Source organism: Ptychodera flava, chromosome 12, assembly GCF_041260155.1.
Source record: "Ptychodera flava strain L36383 chromosome 12, AS_Pfla_20210202, whole genome shotgun sequence".
Taxonomy (NCBI): Eukaryota; Metazoa; Hemichordata; class Enteropneusta; family Ptychoderidae; genus Ptychodera; species Ptychodera flava.
The window spans coordinates 7,499,070-7,518,163 of record NC_091939.1 but is presented as its reverse complement, the minus strand read 5'-3'; the positions used below and the strand labels follow the sequence as shown (position 1 = coordinate 7,518,163).

At 39.1% G+C, this 19,094-nt stretch overlaps 2 protein-coding genes across 4 annotated transcripts; both read right to left on the bottom strand.

Moving 5' to 3' along the window:
* Positions 1-1,176: 1,176 nt before the first annotated feature.
* LOC139144859 (uncharacterized) lies at positions 1,177-7,196 on the bottom strand. Of its 2 annotated transcripts, none has more exons than XM_070715664.1 (5): positions 6,808-7,157; positions 3,499-4,196; positions 3,214-3,364; positions 2,810-2,957; positions 1,177-2,125 (listed from the first exon to the last, which is right to left on the bottom strand). In XM_070715664.1, the coding sequence occupies exons 1-5, from the start codon at positions 7,039-7,041 to the stop codon at positions 1,995-1,997; spliced, it is 1,362 nt and encodes a 453-aa protein (XP_070571765.1). In that variant the 5' UTR covers positions 7,042-7,157; the 3' UTR covers positions 1,177-1,994. The 2 variants fall into 2 exon arrangements, with proteins under 2 accessions (XP_070571765.1, XP_070571764.1); XM_070715663.1 differs by having other exon boundaries at positions 1,854-2,125; positions 3,499-4,199; positions 6,808-7,196.
* A 1,710-nt stretch (positions 7,197-8,906) lies between these two features.
* On the bottom strand, positions 8,907-17,980 carry LOC139144858 (cornifelin homolog B-like). Of its 2 annotated transcripts, none has more exons than XM_070715661.1 (5): positions 17,539-17,980; positions 15,136-15,313; positions 14,081-14,162; positions 12,257-12,399; positions 8,907-10,923 (listed from the first exon to the last, which is right to left on the bottom strand). In XM_070715661.1, the coding sequence occupies exons 2-5, from the start codon at positions 15,292-15,294 to the stop codon at positions 10,822-10,824; spliced, it is 486 nt and encodes a 161-aa protein (XP_070571762.1). In that variant the 5' UTR covers positions 15,295-15,313; positions 17,539-17,980; the 3' UTR covers positions 8,907-10,821. The 2 variants fall into 2 exon arrangements, with proteins under 2 accessions (XP_070571762.1, XP_070571763.1); XM_070715662.1 differs by having other exon boundaries at positions 9,398-10,923; positions 15,136-15,304; positions 17,539-17,627.
* Positions 17,981-19,094: the final 1,114 nt, after the last annotated feature.

The window sequence follows — 19,094 nt, the reverse complement described above, 5'->3', positions numbered from 1 at the left end:
TTTGGCTTGAAATTGTACAGAGAGCATTATTATTGTTTATTGAGAAATTTATAACAGCCTAAAAGTCAATATTTAACAACACTTACACGTATACTTATATATTACAGCTATAGCAAGTTTTGTCAGGATAAATATCCAATACTTTACATGTACATGTAGACTACCGTGAGAAGTGAAATGATAATTTTGGTGAAATTCCAATATCATATTTGTTGTCCACATCTGAACTTTCAAACTCCCTATTTGGATCAAGTACACTTGTATCAATTGTTAAACACTTATTATGAAACATAGATTTAGTTAGTTTTGTATTCTGATAAAATTATCCATAGTTTTCTCATAGACTCCAATGTAGAGTGAATCAAAATTTTGGGCGAAATTCAAAATTTTAATTTCTTGTGCACATATGCACTTGTGACCACCGTATGCTAATCAAGTACATTTATATCAATTATCAAACGTCTATAAATGCACAGATATTACCAGTATTATATTGGAAAAAAATTTTCATACTTTTCTCATAGAATACCATGTAGAGTGAATCAAATCCAGAAATCAATTTTTTGTACACACATCACTTTTTACTTGTCAATTCAAGCAAAGTACATTTACATGAATTATCAAACATATATACTGTCGAGATATAGCTTGTTTTTAATGGAGAAAATGTTAATAGTTCGCCAAATAGACTCCCATGAATTATGATTTGATAGTTTTGGACGAAGCACTTTCGGCCACATTTCGTTTTCCTTTGAGGGAGGGGGGACTTCAAAATTATAGCAAGTCAGAAAGGGGGACTTGAACGCTTTGTGAGATTGGTGGGGGCATTTGAAAAAATCTGCGAACATTTTTTAGAATCCCCCTCCAGAGGTGTTTGTGAATGTAGCCTAAATGAATGAAATAAGATTACAAGGGAATTCGGTCAACAAGAAAACTATAATTAGAGTTCACATAACTGTATCTTGAGTTCTCTTTTCCACTTTTGATTAATACATGTTCCACTGCAATGTTTCAAACAGCGGAAGTATGACTTTGAGGTGCATCTTTGATCACCATCTTTCACTATTAAAGTTTGCAAACATTGTACATTCCGTTGCCCTTTCATCACTGATGGTTTGGCCCATCCCGTTGTTATCAGTAGCGAGGCTGGACATGTTCACAGGGAAATGGGTGTCAGAGGTTGAAGTCTTACAATTTATTTCAAGTGATCCAGAATGTGATGTCACACCTCTTCAAGCGTATCAAGTTTTTTAATGTTATGTTTTCAAAGTTCAATCTATGATCACATGTAAATTGACTGTGTCACATGACCATATCATTTTGTGTCCGAGGCAGTGCATACAAGATGAATGTAACCCCCGTCACTTTTCCCTGATGTAAGTTTAGCAATCACAAACTACAAAGTGTAACAACTCTTTAAAGATAGCCGAATGAGTGTATGTAAATGTATCCGACAAACTATTAACTCTAAGTCTCCTGTCCATGGACATAGATAAGAATTTCAAAAGAGCATATCGCACATCTGAAAAATCAAATATTTCACGTTTGTATGCTTATCCATGGCAAGGAAAACGGCAATTTCTTATCCTTTCAATTGGAAAGAGATAAAAGACAAGCCAATCTAGCCAAAATTTGCATTGATAATGTAAATTTGTGGACGGTACAAGACTATCTCAAAACGATCTTGTAGTTGTACAGGTTGTACTCAAACAACAAGCTCAGCTACGATTTCTGAAACACCGAAGACTATATATAGGGTGTAGATTGATTTAACTGTATCGCTGCCATCGTTTGGTCCAATCATGTTGTTACATACGGTAACGGGAGACCTCTACACTAGAAGAAAGGGGTGAAAGGATCAGGCCGACGAATTTAATACTGTGTTAGCGTCTGAGAAGGAGAACGAGAAAGGTCTTCGAATTGGAAAGAGCGCCCTCTCCCGACAGGCTATTGAAGAAATGTCTCTGTACATGCTGTAGGCGGACGGATTCTTTTCAGGTTTTCTCCAGTTCCTGGGATTCAATCAGTGAGAGGATATCGACAGTCGTTCTTCCAGTTGCATTTCTCTGTTCCTTCACAAACTTGAACCAACCAGATGGTGAACTTGACAGAAATACACTCGACCCTACAGACGAGTAATGCCATGTCAATAAGTCAAAACTGAGTACCCCAAAATGAAAGTTGTAAAATGTTGTTTATAGTTTAACTATAACGGTTCTCTTTCACAATGAACAACACAAATCAGGGGTCATAATGGAAACGTTTCATTAGGGGAAGCAAATCATAAACAACTCACCGTAATTTGAAATTCAAAATGCCTAACATTTTGTTAATACTCTGCGAAAAAGTGGTTTTCCGATTTCCACAAAAAACAGACAGAATGTCCTCTCTGTTTCCCCTAATTTTCTCTGCAAGTTTTACAATAGGTATACACAAGCTACAAAGCAAACTTTAAACTTATGGTGCGATTTATAGTATCAAAATGTATCAAAGGGACATCAGAGTCCTTCTATCAGCACAAAAAACTGATTGTCATGTTCTATATCTTACCCATGTAACATATGTCTGCCAGGTTACAAACACTTTCACCGAACAATATACTTGAAATCCATCAAGTCCGAGTGCATATAGTAACTAATAGTGCAACGCCTGACTGAAATGCACCCAGGGAGACTACAAAGCCATAAAAACCCTTGCATCATTGTTCCACCACTTTCTCCACATTATCTTGATTCATATTGTGAGAACGAAAAAACTTACATGCAGCAAGAGCTTTCGCGAAACCTTATGGGGGTTAAAGGTCACTTACTGTAGCAAATTTCCTGTTCCAAGAATGATAACGTGTAAGCATCATCTGGAAAATCGTTGACGAATTCAGATTTCAGAATCGGCCTGACATCATTTGATGTCATGATCCTCAGGCTGGGTATTTCATTTGATAAAATATCCACAACTTTCTGCCAATTAACGATAAATACACATGTAATAGGCGAATTGAAAGAGTTTACAGTGACATACATTCAAGACCATGTTTCGTTTCAATGATATCATTGCATATTTAATGAACTTTAGAGCATAATAAAATCTAGCTCTGCGTGACAGGGCTGTGTGTTACAGGCGTTATACGGCCTCATAACGCCGGTAACACACAGCCCTGCCACACAGAGCTAAATAAAATCCATTCAAAGAAACATACAAAATAGTTGATCCTACCTCTATCCACGGAGATGTTGTTACGTACATACACTTGATATTTTTGGATTCCAAAATTGATTTTAATTTGTCGGTTGCAAGTTTCACTTGTTTTTCCGTAACTGTCGATCCATTATTGCTGTTGTTTTCGCTCTCAGTCACAAGAGCCTTGCTGTGTACACCGAATAAAATTAAATATATTAAAAATCAAAAAGCAATGTTTCAAATACAACGAATACGCGAAATTCGTCAGGTAAATTTTTGGAATTGAAAATTCCTTCAAAAGGCAAATATCCTTTTGCTTACTTGTCAAATATGTTGTTCGGCCATTCCACTGCAGCAAATGCCTCAGCAGTTAAACCGAGTTCAAGCATGACAGCGTCCGCTACTTCCACAATGAAGGGAGCCCTCTGTAGGTCTCTAATGACAGATACTGGGACTTCGGCGTCTCCTTGAAGTCCCTCACCACAAGGATTGTAAACACCAAGACAAGGTGAATTACTAAAGTTTTTAAACTCCTCTCCTCCCATCGGAGCCATATCTAACACCTCCAGACTATCAGGCAGATCAATTCCCGTGAACTCTGTGAAAATGTTCCGCGTTACGTCATATCCTTTTGAAGAATCACACCGTCTAAGCTGTAATTTGTTTCTGCAATTTTCTTTAAATTCATCTAGAGTTGCAACAGGCACGGCCTCCTCCAACCTATCGAAGTCAAATGTAAAGTTCATATGAATAGCTTGGTGAGAACTTGTGTTGGTGTTGAGCACGAAGAACGGAGACATCACCAGACTTCTGTTGTCATGGATACTGGTTAATAAGGCGCGCTTAAAGAAGTCCCAGGTCTTCCCAGGATCAGTGTTAGATTCAACAATTATTGGTAACAAGAAACGATTTGCAGGAATGATTTCTTCCCGTGTTTCCGAAGAGCTTGTGTTCCTTTTTGTGTTATTTAAGACAATGCTGGTAGTGTCACCAACATCTGAAGTCCTGTTCAATGTAAACTGCTAGAATAATGATAAAAAGGGTAGATTGAGAATTAATGCTCTGTAGGGTAGAAGAATGCATACGGGCATGTAAACAGATCTTTATTGGCTGTCGATGGAGTATTTCATTGGAAAAAATGTATCACGGACAAAAGAATATAAACCAAAGTACATGAACAACAAAACAGCATTACGGCAGCACCTTCACCACGATAGAGATGTGACGTAATCCTCTCACGTTAGCTAGTACAACCTGTCAATGGAATCGCGTTTTTAAAATCACAATACCGGCGTTGAGTTTTGCTGTGTTGCCCACTACCATCGTTTTTTAGGAGAGCATGTCAAACCACAGGGGGCGTAATTTTGATTTCTATTGAAAGTCTATGCACTTGTTAGGGACCGTTCAGTTTTTACGGCCGGGGGGGGCCCGGCAAAATCCAGGGGGGTCATCATAATTTTGGAATCCGCGAAGGGGGGGGTCATCACTTTTTCACTGGTAGGAAAGGGGGAGGTCACCACATTTTCAAAAACATAATACCTACAATAAAGTTCACTTTTATGCCATGGCCATGATCGACCCTCTTTACCGGTGGGGCGGCCCACTACAATAAATATACTTTATGTATTACCCATGACCCTCTTAACGGGCAGACGCCTTTTGCGGCCCACTCCAATTAGGGTTACTTCATGCAATGGCCATGATCGACCCTCTTTACCGGCGGGCCGCCTGCGGCGGCCCACTACAATAAATTGACTTTATTGTAATACCCCATGACCATCTTAACGGCCGGACGCCTTCAGCGGCCCTGTTCAGTAAAGTTTACTTCGTGCAATTGCCAATGTCGACACTCTTTTTACCAGCGGGCCACCTTTGGTTGCCCACTAGAATAAAGTTGACTTTACGTAATGGCCCATGACCCTCTTAACCGGAGGGCTGCCTTTGGCGAACCACGCCAATAAAGTTTACTTTATACAATGTCCATGGACATAAGTTGTCTATGGAAATGAAGTTCAAAATTGCCTTACAGTCGTTTGCATGGATGTGGCTGAGAAGTTTGTGCACTGGCATCTCTGCTACACGAATAAAGTGCGCCGCGTACCGGAGTTCAAATCCAAACCGTGCGGGTAAATTTGACATATGGGTTTTGGTTATTTTTCAGCCGGGGCTGGGGGGGGGTCATCAAAATTTTTCGTCTGACAAAGGGGGGTCATCATTCGTCCTAAGCTATATATATATATATATATATATATATATATATATATATATATGTATAGCTATATTCATCTATATTTTTTTGAACACCGGCGACAAGATTTTGCCGCCCCCCCCCCAGGCCGTAAAAACTGAATGGTCCCTTAGCACGGTAGCGAGAACAGTGTACGAATACATGTCCAATTGCCGCTTTGTGATCACTAATGTATTTGTACAGGCTGTAGTCTACAGACCCTGCCAAGGTACACCGTCAGCACGGGCACAAAAAAGATAAATAGACTTATTAGCTGACGGCTTGGGGATCGCATCACAGTTGTTTAAGCCCATTTATCATTGCCAATAAATTCCGCCACGTTTTCCAAATAACAATTATCAAATCTTTCAATGGCTTTGTATACATACATCTCTAAGTACATATTTAAAACACCACACATAGTGACAAAACACAGCATTGACACAGCTGTTCGCCCTAGTTTCAAGTAATTATATCGGATTCTTTTCATGAATAATTCTTGTTACAGCATAATTTATACACGGAGGACGCCACCGGAGTTCTCTTCCTGTAGCGTCGGCAACTGCCTGTCAGTCCGTGAACGTGAACAAAATTCGACGAAAAGTAACAAGGACTCTTCATAAATAATAAAATAGTCATACTTCACTGCACGTCCTGTGTGACATCGTTAATATCGATAAAACATGAATTTCTTTGAAAGTGCTGTATGATATTAATTTGCCATATTGAAATCGAAATATTGAATTTTCTGTCGTTTTTACAAACACTTAACTTTTCTTTATCTTGATCAGAACAATAATGGAAACAATAACTCGGTGCAGTGGTCGAGAAATAATAACACACACACCCATTTATACAGTTTAATATTGGCTCATAAAAAGCTGACACTGATATTAAGTGCATATACAATGGAGAAGCGGCAGAAAATGATCTTTCATCATGCATGGGATCGAAGCCTCGTTCACGGAAATTCACTTGGTTTGAGTGGTTTGAGTCTGGCTGTATGAGGAAACAAGTCTGCTATTCTGTGCATATCTTGAGGAAGGAGCGAAAACATGCAAGCAAACGCAGACGAACATACACCTCATATCCGTTACAACCATTAATCAATCCCTCCATACGTACATAGCATTATATACATACATACATACATACATACATACATACATACATACATACATACATACATACATACATACATACATACATACATACATACATACATACATACATACATACATACATGCATACATACATACATACATACATACATACATACATACATACATACATACATACATACATACATACATACATACATACATACATACACACACATACATACATACATACTGACATACATACTGACATACATACTGACATACTGACAGATAGAGAATTACCTGAATAGATTCATTTCGATCACGAAAACCAAATTTCCCAGACGGCAGTAGAGGGACGTCTGCTTCAGCATATAACAAGCTCAATAACACTACGAATGAAGCCATCACAGCAGTGAAACAGAACAGTAGTCTGAATCGTCCGTTGAACCCGTGAGATATAACATTCTGTTCCAGTAGAATTATACAGTCAGGTTTGTGCTGAATTATATAGCCTTTGGAAGGGCTACGGAACATGATTGCAGTCCACGCTTGCAGAACAACACGGGAGAGGCAAGAACGTCATCCGCCGAGCATACACCGACAACAATCTCATCACCAGTGGAAATGGTAGTCCATGTTACTGACGGCCCCCGTGACAGCTGGCACAACGGCTGGTCAGTGATTGCAGACCATCGGTGCCCTGCATGAGTGTTCCCTTTATGCGGGTAATACCGCCCTTACATAACAGACTTTTTTCCGTTGAGGTGTTTTATCGACCTCTCTACATATTACACGCTGCGAGAACAATGGATTCAGCGGCGACTTGGTACAGCTACGTGTACAGATATCAACATTTGCTGCCATTAAGCTTTGGTTGTGTCCATGCGAAATAGATCAATAATAATTTAAATAAATCAATTTACCAAAACCACTGAAAATATGTAATGATTTTAGATAACCTACATCATTCTGTACAAATGAACAGAACGTTTATATTGGCCCACTCTTGATTTGCACCGCCATACCTGTGTTTTGTTTTTTAAGTGTTTGCGTGTTGTTGTTGTTGTTGTTGTTGTTGTTGTTGTTGTTCGTGGTGGGGTGGTTTTACATCTTCGTGTGCGAATGCCGCAAAGATGGGAGATAAATCAGCATTTTATTATTATTTTACTTTTTCTGGTGTTGGAGACTATGTATTCAAAGGATGGTCAGTTCATAAATGACAAGACCCTTTTTCCAAAAAAGGTCTCAAACTATTTCCATCGCTTTACATGTGATTTAAATGTTGCATAACTAAAATATTCTGATTAGCATTTGAAAGTGAACCAAAACAGAATTACAAAGTGTGAATAAAGCCTGGCATACATTTACTGGCAGTAATTATCCATCTTGTACAATAGCTCGGCAAAGTATCTTTGAATGGCGTATTTCTGAACCCATGCTTTGCTGCCATGTATAATGTCTTTCATACCAATAATTCAAGTTCCTAGTAACATTATAGGTGACTATTGTGGCACATGGTCCTTGGAAGAACTTGCCTTCTACGAAGTGATTGGTATGAGAATTTCGACAATGAGGTTGCTTTTTCCAGGATCGCTTTCACTTCAAATGTTACTCTTCCAATGCAACCCCCCTTTTTCAAAATCGTGAAACAAGACATCCCCTACTCGTTTTTCTAAAAATATGAATTATAATATGGCTGACAGCCTTTGACTTTTCACTGAGTGCACAAGGCATGTACATATTATTATTGATGATGTTGCCGCGAATTTGAAGTTTGCCTGTAATTATAATAAAAACTTGTTGAAGTTTGCCTGTAATTATAATAAAAACTATTTCGAGTTGCGTGAATGGAAGGGCGTTCCGCTTAGGTTTATTTGTGTGTATAATGCCAGGTTATTTAAATTTAGCAGCTAGATTTAGCCATTGTCATTGAAACTTTACGGAAAACAATGCCAAAAGGGATTTTATTTTCGCTTTCTCTTTCTGGATCATTTGTTGGCCAAGCAAATCGAATGGAAATTTTCAAATAATATCTTTGAAAGCGCAAGATTGATCAAGGTTGCCGATGGGTCCGAATGAAATTATTTTCTCTTCAGTTTATAGGGCAAACCCTTTTTAACCCGTGTGTGAGGACAATGGTATTAAAAGTCTACAGTCACATGTAATCTAAATATGCTCATATATGTCAAAGAGGCGTTCTTTGGTATTCAAAATTCCCATGTGAGGGCGCTATTTTTAAAAAGCGGCCACCCGCTTAAAATCTGTTATTGGTTAGATTTTCTCTCTTCATGGTAACTGTGGCAAAATTGGAACAGGTGACAGTATACCTTTAATACAACGCACATTCACTAATAAATTGTGTATGTGCCCATAAGATATGACAAATGAACGCTTTGAAGTGGAGTAAGAATATAGTGTTCAGACCAGAGTAAGTAAATGCTTGGTTTGCACCCTCTCAAAATTCCGAAAGGTAGACGAGTAAGAGGTTGAGAGAGAGGTTTAGAGAGAGAGAGGTTGAGAGAGAGAGGTTGAGAGAGGTTGAGAGGTTGAGAGAGGTTGAGAGAGAGAGAGAGAGAGAGAGAGAGAGAGAGAGAGAGAGAGATTTAACACAAACTCAATATGCAATTATTTGTCATTTGACAGTTTTCTCATACAAACTGCTCATTTTTTAACTATATTATTTTCTTTCCGCTTCTAGAGGATAAATTTTATTTCGCCACGTGGTTCAATGACAGTAATATGAGTGATGTATGGAGGTATTTTGTTATAATGTAAACGTCATGGGTTGATTTTGCTATAGAAAGTCGAACGATGAAAAAATCTGTTGGGAAAGTTTGGAGTTTTTTCATGGAAATCTTTCAAACCTACATGTGCGCAGAAGCAAAACAAATAATTTACTTACTCTGGGCTTATTTAATAGTTATATCACACGCTTCAAATTTCTCAAAGCTTCAATTACAAATAATTGCAAAAATAGTGATGAAAATAGTGGCTATATTCAACAGAGAATAAACGCTGGAAGCACCGGAAAGTTCAGATTTTTTAAATCTACATGCAAGATTTTTTGTATATTTCCGATCAACACGAATACTGTTGGTTGTGCCCTGAATTACTGTTTGAAATATATTATTTTCCCTTCAATTCATCCCAACTATCCTTTTATTGCCCTTCACCTGCCTGTCAATTAAACAATACATAAAGTTTTGAGAGGAAAATACACATGTTCTAGCCACAATGGTATGTTGAACTTAAGGTAGTATGCGCCTCGAAAGCGAGAGACTTAAACTTTTGCTCAAACTTTCCTAAATGAAACTTTCAACCTTTCTCTTTCAAAATCAAGAATAAAAATCGGGGTCACCGTGCAAATTTTGGTACTAGAGAAACAAATAACCCAAATTTACCGATATTTAAAATTCAAAATGGCCGCAATCCCTGTGTTAACGCTTTTGGGAAAAATAAAATTGTCGAATTTAGAAAAAAACTAAGCCGGTGACAAGTTTTCTTACACCAAGAGCTTTCAAATGAACCCCCACAAGTGGTATATCAGAAAAGAATTGTAAAAGTTTTAGAGTCCGAATATCTGTCGCCGAGGTGCGTTCTACCTTAAGTCGCTTAAAAAACCCAGCTGCTCTGCAGAAAATGTACATTCTCATGTTCAGTTATAAGGTAGTATGAGCCTCGAAAGTGAAAGCCTAAAACCTTTCGTTCAAATTTTCCTCAAGGAATTTTTCAACCGTTCTCTTTCAAATTTTGCAAATTTTTGTGTTAGATAAACACATTTCCCAAGATTTACCGATATTTGTAATTTAAAATGGCGGCCATTCCTGTACGTGTTAACTCTATCGAGAAAAATAGAAGTTTCGATTTTCAAAAAACTAAGATAATGATTCTTTCTCCAGGCGATTCAAAATGAACTTCTACAACCTGAAGTGGTAGATCAGAAAAGAATTAGAAAAGTTTTAGAGTCCAATGATTTGATAGGATTGTTGGAATTCTGAGCAGTGTCTGTCGATGAGGTATAGTACAAAAAATGAAACTTTAAGTCCGTTATTAAATTGGCAATTCTAAAAATAAGAAAACTTCCAAAGGGACTTTTCTGATAATTTTGTCATTCCCGCTAATTTTAACTGTGCAACCAACAATCTGAACTAAATTTTCAATACAATGCAGGATAATCGATTGGATTTTGAAATTTTCCTTGTTTTCCAATGGCTAAATACAGTTCCTTCTTCCATGTGACGACTGTGTAAACGATAATGTTGTCTTGTTTTGGCGAGAAACGTGGTAACGGAGACGTTGGCTTCAGTCACGTGACTATATCCGTGTCATGACCGTACTGTCCCATTCTCGCGACATCTGAACAGCTGCACAACATGCACACCATGTGACCGTACAGCAGTCCGCGATGGCGCCACCCTGCGGTAGGAACAGAAACTGCGTCAATGACACAAGTTCAGAACAATGATGGATGCCAGATGAATAGGCAACGAAGCCAGACTTACTTTGTCAAGCTTTCCGTGTAGGAGCAATGCTATAGGTCAAAACTATTACATTATCGTAAAATTTTACAATTTCAGTCAGCGGTAGGCTCTGCTAAAACTCTTGCGTGGATTCATCATAGTCAATTATCCCGATTTTAATAAATCATCGGAATACAGAACACAGTCTGAGCTTAATATTTGCAAGTCATTTGACAAATTTTCAATTTTTAACATTCGAACTTTGACTTATCGAAATTTCAACACAGGGACATTTAATGAGCAAACATTTTTAGCATGTTCCTCCAAAGGAAAATCTTTATTTCGACAGGATACGCGTTTGACAATAAAGTGTGCTCAGCGATTGGTTTGTTTTCAGTCCGAAAATGCATAAGACAAGCAGACTTAGAGGGATATAGTCGTCGGAACTGCGCCTGTGCGAGTTTCTTGTTTACAAACAATGTATTTCGTGCACGATATCAAGATGCACCTCATCATCATAGCTGCAACATTTAAATTATACGATGATAGATTATGACAGACATGTTTTAACTGCCGTTAATCACCATTGTGCCTTGGATACATTGTTGCCATGGGTCGTATGGGTCCCATACTACCTTTGAGCGCAGTTCCGACGACTATATCCCTTTAATTCAAGTAATGAACATCAGGAAATTTGTTAACACTACATAGGAGTCAAGTTCTCCTGAAATGATAATGAACTTAAAAGCGTGGTGGTAGTACTGTCACGGAAAATGGGTACCGATGCGTATTACCAAAGTCACTCACGAAGAAGGGATCGTTTTTTTGTTCACTATCGATCACAGTTTGTGAAAGCAAGTAAAATGGATAGTTTTTCCACAGTACTGACCAATAATGGGATTGGACTATCTACAGTGAAATCCAAACACATACACAATGTCAAGTTGGAGTATGCTATTTTCAGAATTTGTTAAGCTTCAGTATTCAAAATGCAGCCCGGTCCTACAAGACACAACCTCCTTCTCCCTGAAAATATCGGACGCTTCTGTAACTGTTGTATAAACCCTCGATGACGTGCAAGTATTATGAGCATTCATCTGTTCCTCTCCTAAAGTTTGTGTTTTATATGGGATGCTGTTTTGGTCAAATTTTCTCATATATTTCAAAAAGGGTGTCGTTTTTGTTGGGCATCTTAAAATTCTGCAGAACGAGTATGGGTACCGGCTTGGAAGAGCAATCGCCCGCCGGAATTTAGGATTTTCTGACGCACAAACAAAGACTGAACTCACCGGAATCTTGTTCATTGTTCTCAGTTTCATTCTGAGAACCATCAAGTCGGCAGGGCCCAGACACAGCGGCATGCAGAAGTTTTCGCCCATCTTCTTTGAGAGGCAACATTTGTAGAAAGGATGGCAGAAGAAAGACATCAAGCCTACAGACAGAGAGATCACAGGTGTCAATGGTGCCACGCTAGCGCTCCTACCGGACTGAAAGATCCGTCGCTTGAGGGCGCTCGCTACGCGCAGGGGAGCGAGAGAGCGTCCTCGAGCGACGGATCTTTCTGTCCACGCTCCTTGTCAATCTGACGTGATCAAAAGCTTCTATTTTATTAACGTACAAAATACATTATGAAAAGACCTGACAGCCAACAGAAGTATGTCGATTTGAAAACTTAGCAAGCTGTAAAATCTGTCCGTGTGAGTGGTTTCGCCCCCTAAAATTGGTAATGCTACATTGAAAATGTCAATATTTTTGCCACCAACTTATCCTTGGGGATACTTCGTCCAAAATTTAAACTTCTTTAAATCCATTTCTGACACTGCTTTCTGTGATAAGTCTCGTCCTCAGCTTTGGATCTATCCTCCGTGATTTTTTTAAATGTACCCATCTCCACAGTCCCTCTATGGTGGATAGAGGGACTGTGCCATCTCCTATGACCGCTTTTTGAGTTCAGAGATTAAATATGCTAACGTTTCGCAAAGAGAAAAATTAGCTGTTAGGCCAGGAAGAAAAAATAAATTGTTCATCGGAATCGCCGCTTCTACTTTGGCATATTTGGAAATTTTTTTTTTTTGATCACTTGATCACGGCAAATTCTTACTTCCGCATTACAAATATTTTTAGTACTGCCGCTGGTGGCGCCCTACACTGTGTCGGGTTTTCGTGGGCACGGGATTTTGAATGAGACTTCATACGTGTCCGGACTTAGTTGACGCCAACACGTTGTTGTGACGTCTGAATTTGGCGAATCACGACGCAAAGTGGGTCGATATGGCCAGAAATTTGCTCGTTTTGTAAAGGTTAGTACATGTCAGATCATGAGTATTAATTTGATCGCCAACATTCGACGTGATGGCCAACAGTTAGTTCCAGAGACGCTACTTAGTGTTTGTCCTGATATTACGTTCGGCGATTTGTTCAACAAGATCGTGACAGCAGATGGACGGTGCATCCGATTGAATGAAAATTGCATCGAAAGTATAAAAATTTACGGCAATGACAAAACACATGGTTGCGTCGATGTTAAAGTACGATCTGAATGATGACTATATAACTTCACTCCGATCACAGTACAGTGTTGTTAGACCATTGTGTAAAATGTGTATATATAGACAGTGGTAAAGAGGCCAAAACATGGGCCACCAGGACAATATTAAAGGACAATACTGAATTGTTGAATTTCAGTGATTTGCTGTTCATTTTAATTTTATTCTGAGAGAATGTTGAAATGCTCAGAATATGTTGTGTGCAAACACTAACTGTGAATGTAATGGCCCATGTTATTGTTGGGAAATATAGTATGAATTCAGTTACCAGTATCAGTGTTTCTTGTCTGAGATATTTCTGGTAAAAAGGGAAACAATTATCATGCCTTGTCTGCATCTTTGCAAAAATGCCAGAGAACCGCGTTTACCTTCGGCCTAAAAAAAAAATAAAAAAATTTTCGCTCGCCGCTCCTGGGACTTGGTCCAAAAAATCCGATGAACAAGATTTTTTTTTCTCTGGCCTAACCTAAAATTTTGTAAGGTGAAGGTAAGTTGGGTATTAAACGTGGACATGCAGTTCGTCTGTTTGGGGATTTTTCATTCTTTTTAACCGTGTGTTTTACTTACATCCCGTAAGGTCTCCAAAACACCCGAACAGTCCAGCAGTCCACTCCCCACCATGCCGCTGCTCTTTGACAATTACAACATTCTGAAAAAAAACCGCCGAAACAAATAATGAAACTTTTCCTTGGCTTTCAACAGGAGTTCGCTTCACAAGGTAGAATGCGTCTCGGAGACAAATATCCAGACTCCCAAATGTTTACTATGCTACTTTGATCTACCACTTGTGGGGATTCATTTTGAAGTTTATGGAGTGACTGGCTTATTTGTTGGAAAATCGAAAATTTAATTATTCCGCGTATAGAGTTAACACAGGAATAGTGCACGTTTTCAATTTAAAAAGTTGGTAAACCCTTTTCTCTGGTATAACATGCTGCGCGATGGTCCCTTTTTTCTTGATTTAGAAAGGGAATAATTTGAAAGTCTCGCTTGGAAAGTTCGAGAAAATTTCTTTCAATTTCGAGACAAGTTAGTACCACCTTAAAACTTGTAATTACTGTCTACAAGATTTAAACACACAAGAACGTATTGCTCCATCAACTTAAGAGCGTTGTGTCAAGAGCGCATGTGCAGTGGCGTCGCTATTAGGTGACGCCTATCATGTTTAGACTCGGCGTCTGACTTTACCTGCAGGTGTGCTAGTATCCTAGGGATATTTACTTCACTTCGAAACTAAATTAATTACATTCATGCCAGTAACCTGTAGTTTAACCTACAAAACTGTTTCTAGGACAGAGACGATTGCTCGCCCTGCATCTTTCGCTTGCGGGGGTGTAAAAACAGCAATATTATAGGCATACACGTCAAAATTTAACTTTTTCCATCCTAAATATCCTTGTGGGACTTGTCTGAGGTCATGATAAAAACCAAGTATCACTTTGGAAAATTTTGAAATGGGGAAGTAACGTCTTTAAATCTACTATTGTTTGACATGGCAAAATGTCAGCAATAGATTTTCACTGCAGCATGACGGTGCCAGAAGAATTGGTGTACACAACCTGTACGCCACTATAAGTAAAAAAGTTGAAGAGTTTTTAATGAGTCCCGAAATCTGTCTTTACCTGGGTTGTTGTTGTTTGTGGGTATGGTGATGTGTTGTATGGGGGCGTGTTGTACGGCGGTGTGTCGTACGACGCCGGCGGCGTGTTGTAATGGTGATGGTACATTTGAGAACCGCCAATTTCCTCTTTGACAAAGTCGCCATGATGTCCCGAAGCCATTGTTGATTTGCTTTAATCACTGAAAATAAAACAAATGCTCAAACATTGTAAACATCACATTTAAACCAAGCTTCTTTATCACTGTGTCAAGACAAATAAAACCGATGCAAAATAAAATTTGAAAAGGAACTTACATGTATTTCATTCATTGATACCTTTTAGTGTTCGACGACTCTGTTGAAGATTGCTATGTCCTTACAAATAAATGAATGCTTAGGCAAAAAACATTGTTTGTCCTTGACATTCAGCAAAAGTGATGCAGAGACGCGATTTTCTTGTAATAATATTCATTTTTCCTTTCTTTTTTATTCTTAACAACGCTGGTTTGGCAAAATTGATGCAACAGTTATTGTCTTTCATCATTGGCTGCATAATGCTTCTGTTTTCATTTTATCATTTTTGGACATGCAAACAGGGATATCAAGGATAGCTGTACCGATGAGTATGTAACCCCACCCCCGAAAAAAAACAAAAACAAAAACCGCGCAGGTTCTGAAATGACGCGCGCGATGACCAGAAACAATCTTTTTCTGCCTGAACGATATAGATCATAAACTTGACACAATATTGGCAGCTATGGGTTGCGACTGCTGTTGCCTAGCTCCTTGGGCGAATCATCACAATGGTTTATTATTTCGATATTGATACACAGTCAAGGAGTGATTGATATTGTCAGACCTTTGGCCGACACAATGTTAAGATATGGCATTTTCATGCCTGCCGCGACACCACTATCATTTACGCGCCAGAATTTCCCCCATTTATAGATAAAATGCCAAAGTTGTACCGTCCCCATGGCCACCCTTTGAACTGCTTATAAGGTAGATATATCGTTTAAAACAGACTCAAACGTGGGCACTTAACGTCCGGAGATAAACTCAACGCAGATAAACCTGCAAATCATTTTAAATGGAGGGGCCAAGGTATGTTGACGAGTGTCAAAACATGTTCGTCGTGTGATTAGAGTGGCGTGGATTAACGACATCGAAACTCTGAGTCTGGATTTACCAAGTAATACTTTACCGGGCCGCCTTCAGAAAATACGGCTTACCCGATGATATATTAACCGGCCGATGGTGATATTTTGTACTATCAATGGCACTTTTATGGGAAACCCACCATATTGACCGAAAGCTGACAAGGTACTAAGCTCGCGTTTGAACTATTTTTTTACGACGGCACAGAAGGAACATTGACTAGAATTGCCGAAGCGGATGGCCATGGTCTTGAATTGGATTGGATTGCAAAAATGTAACGATAAATTTGTGATTGGACATGCATTCAGTTTAATTAGAAAAAGGTTTCATAAATCATGCTAATTATCCACATATTTATTTGCCATGTTGTTCCTAACTTACCTGATGGGAAAAATGGCGATATTTCATTAAATCAGCGTACAATTTGGAGTATGATCAAGGCTTCTTTCTATAAACTTTTGCCTGAGAAACCCTCGCAGACCCAGCTACCCATACGTGATATCATAGCAAGGGGCTAACGTCAAACCTAGTGTATGTATCGTGTGTGCGACCGTAAAGGGAGGAGGGGCAGTGAACACAGTGGCGTGGGAAACAATTCACTACAGACACTGCAGGTTATATTTAGTGACGTTTTTTCGTAATGTAGAGTATAATGTTAGTCATCCTTCAAGACCCGCTAGAAAAACAGCCATTTCCATGCCATATTTTTTGAAGAAATAATGTAATATTGTGCATGAGAGGAGAAAGCATCGGACTAACGCATCACATTGGGTAGCTGAGTGGAGGTAGGAGTAACTTTCGAACGGATATTGGCCGTCGGACTCCACTATGCTGGCGGAGGCGGTTACCATCGCCTCATATATTTCTCAAAGAGTTTAGGGAAATTTCGGTGGGGAAATTCAATCTGGCCGCACAAGACTGACTCGTTTATTGCCGCTGAATCGATAATTCTGAACGTTTTACATATTTATCGTACCCAGGGACGTAAAACACGGCGGAACTTGACCCAAGTTTCCATCTGCTCTTGCTTTCTGTAAATTATGTAAGTCCCTCCCCACCTATATACCTCTGCCCCCCCCTCTCTCTCTCTCTCTCTTCTCTCCTCTCTCTCTCTCCTCTCTCTCTCTCTCTCTCTCTCTCTCTCTCTCTCTCTCTCTCATATCACATAGTTAAGTTAAAATGCCCATCGAGACAAAACAAATTAATGATTGAAAAACTGTTTTCGACGGTCACCGCGAACCTCTATAACGTTTGAAATGAGACTCACCGAACTTCAGCAGAGACCTACAAAACTCTGAGATTCTGTACAATTCGTTTTCTGTCTGCAGACGTCTTAAGAACAGATGTACGACAAGGACGATCCACAGATGCAGCACAATGAACTCCGTCTAGTCAAAAAGATGGTCACCAAAATACCAGGGACCGCCCTGTTTCACGCATGTCGGTTCTGGTTCCATCAAGTGAACAGTAAATACAAAGAATGCAAATAGCGTACCTGTCAGTTCTGAGACATAAATCATACCAGATTTTATCAAATATTGTTTGCCTTGATGTGTCGGTGAATCTGTGTGTCCAACGACGGAGCCATTTGAAGCAAAATGAAACAAATATACTTGTCAGCTTTGTAATAATTTATCGCAGTGTTAATATGATTGTATACACCCACTGTACATCTTCCATTGGATATATTTTCATTTTGCCTCGCAAGTACCTATGTACAAGTCTAAAATTGAAAGAAAGAGCAGGGGACCTTCACGTCTCAAGGTCACATCTGAAGTGGCGTGGAGTCAGCGATATCCATGGCAACTATTGAATGAGCCTATCGCGAGGGCTTACGAAGACTGATTCCGATATCTGATTTCGAGTAATGTTTGGGTGGAGCTAGTTTCATTGACCGATGGGAGGTTAGTCACATTTTTTTGTGCAATTACGTCAAAAACGAAAGATAAAAGTTGCAATTCAACAGTACGTTGACTTTCCTAGTTCTTTCTTCACCGTGGTTGTGTCTTATCGCGCTTGTCTCCTTCAGTCAATACTGGGTTTTACGCTTCATGTGCTGGTCATCATTTCCATCATTGTTGTCGTCATCGTCACATTCATCATCATATTCATCGCCGTCATGACGATTGCCATCACTGATCTGTCATCTCACTTAGCATCCCAAATACATCATTACGTCTAGACGGGCCATGGTGCGCTCTAGTCACAAAAGTTCTATGAAAATTAAGAATGACAAAGACGGCTAGTTGAAATGCAGTGTCTGGGAGCTCGAGGGAGACCAGCTTTCTTTGCTGCAAGCATCGAGGGACGTGTAATCACAATTCACGATTGCCGTCGCTAAAACACGCCAGCCTTCTCCAGTGACACATATGTATTTTCAGTCTTTAATATAATCTACTCAAAGTCAAATTGTTAAACTTTTGCCCATACTTTAATGAAGGATATCACAATCAATAATGAATCAAATAAGTTTTCAGGTCACATTAGAAATTATCCCGACTTTCATTTTGGAAAGATTCTTTATTAAATGTAGCTTATACTCTCTTCTTAAAAAGTCATTTACAAGAAAAACGAGACCGTAAAACTGTTCTATGCTATACATATTTCAAATTATACCAAGAATTAATTTGAGTACTGTGGAGGAAGAACGTGAAAATGAAAACTCTTCAGTGATTAGTATATCCATACCTTATAACTTTTGTCAAACAACGGTCAAATTTTGTCTGGATAACCAGACCTGACCTCGTGCAGAAGGGCAACATAGATGTGTCACTGATAGTGCATAGTTTGGACCGTAGATGGGTGCGTGTTTGTTTTATATGT

Coding starts and splice junctions, on each gene's coding strand:
- LOC139144859 (XM_070715663.1), bottom strand. CDS start 7,041: ATGTTCCGTAGCCCTTCCAAAGGCTATATAATTCAGCACAAACCTGAC. Junction 3,365..3,498: donor CCGAACAACATATTTGACAA/GTAAGCAAAAGG, acceptor CGGTGTACACAG/CAAGGCTCTTGTGACTGAGA. Junction 2,958..3,213: donor CAACATCTCCGTGGATAGAG/GTAGGATCAACT, acceptor GTTAATTGGCAG/AAAGTTGTGGATATTTTATC.
- LOC139144858 (XM_070715661.1), bottom strand. CDS start 15,294: ATGGCTTCGGGACATCATGGCGACTTTGTCAAAGAGGAAATTGGCGGT. Junction 14,163..15,135: donor CACAAACAACAACAACCCAG/GTAAAGACAGAT, acceptor GTTTTTTTTCAG/AATGTTGTAATTGTCAAAGA. Junction 10,924..12,256: donor GAACAATGAACAAGATTCCG/GTGAGTTCAGTC, acceptor TTCCTACCGCAG/GGTGGCGCCATCGCGGACTG.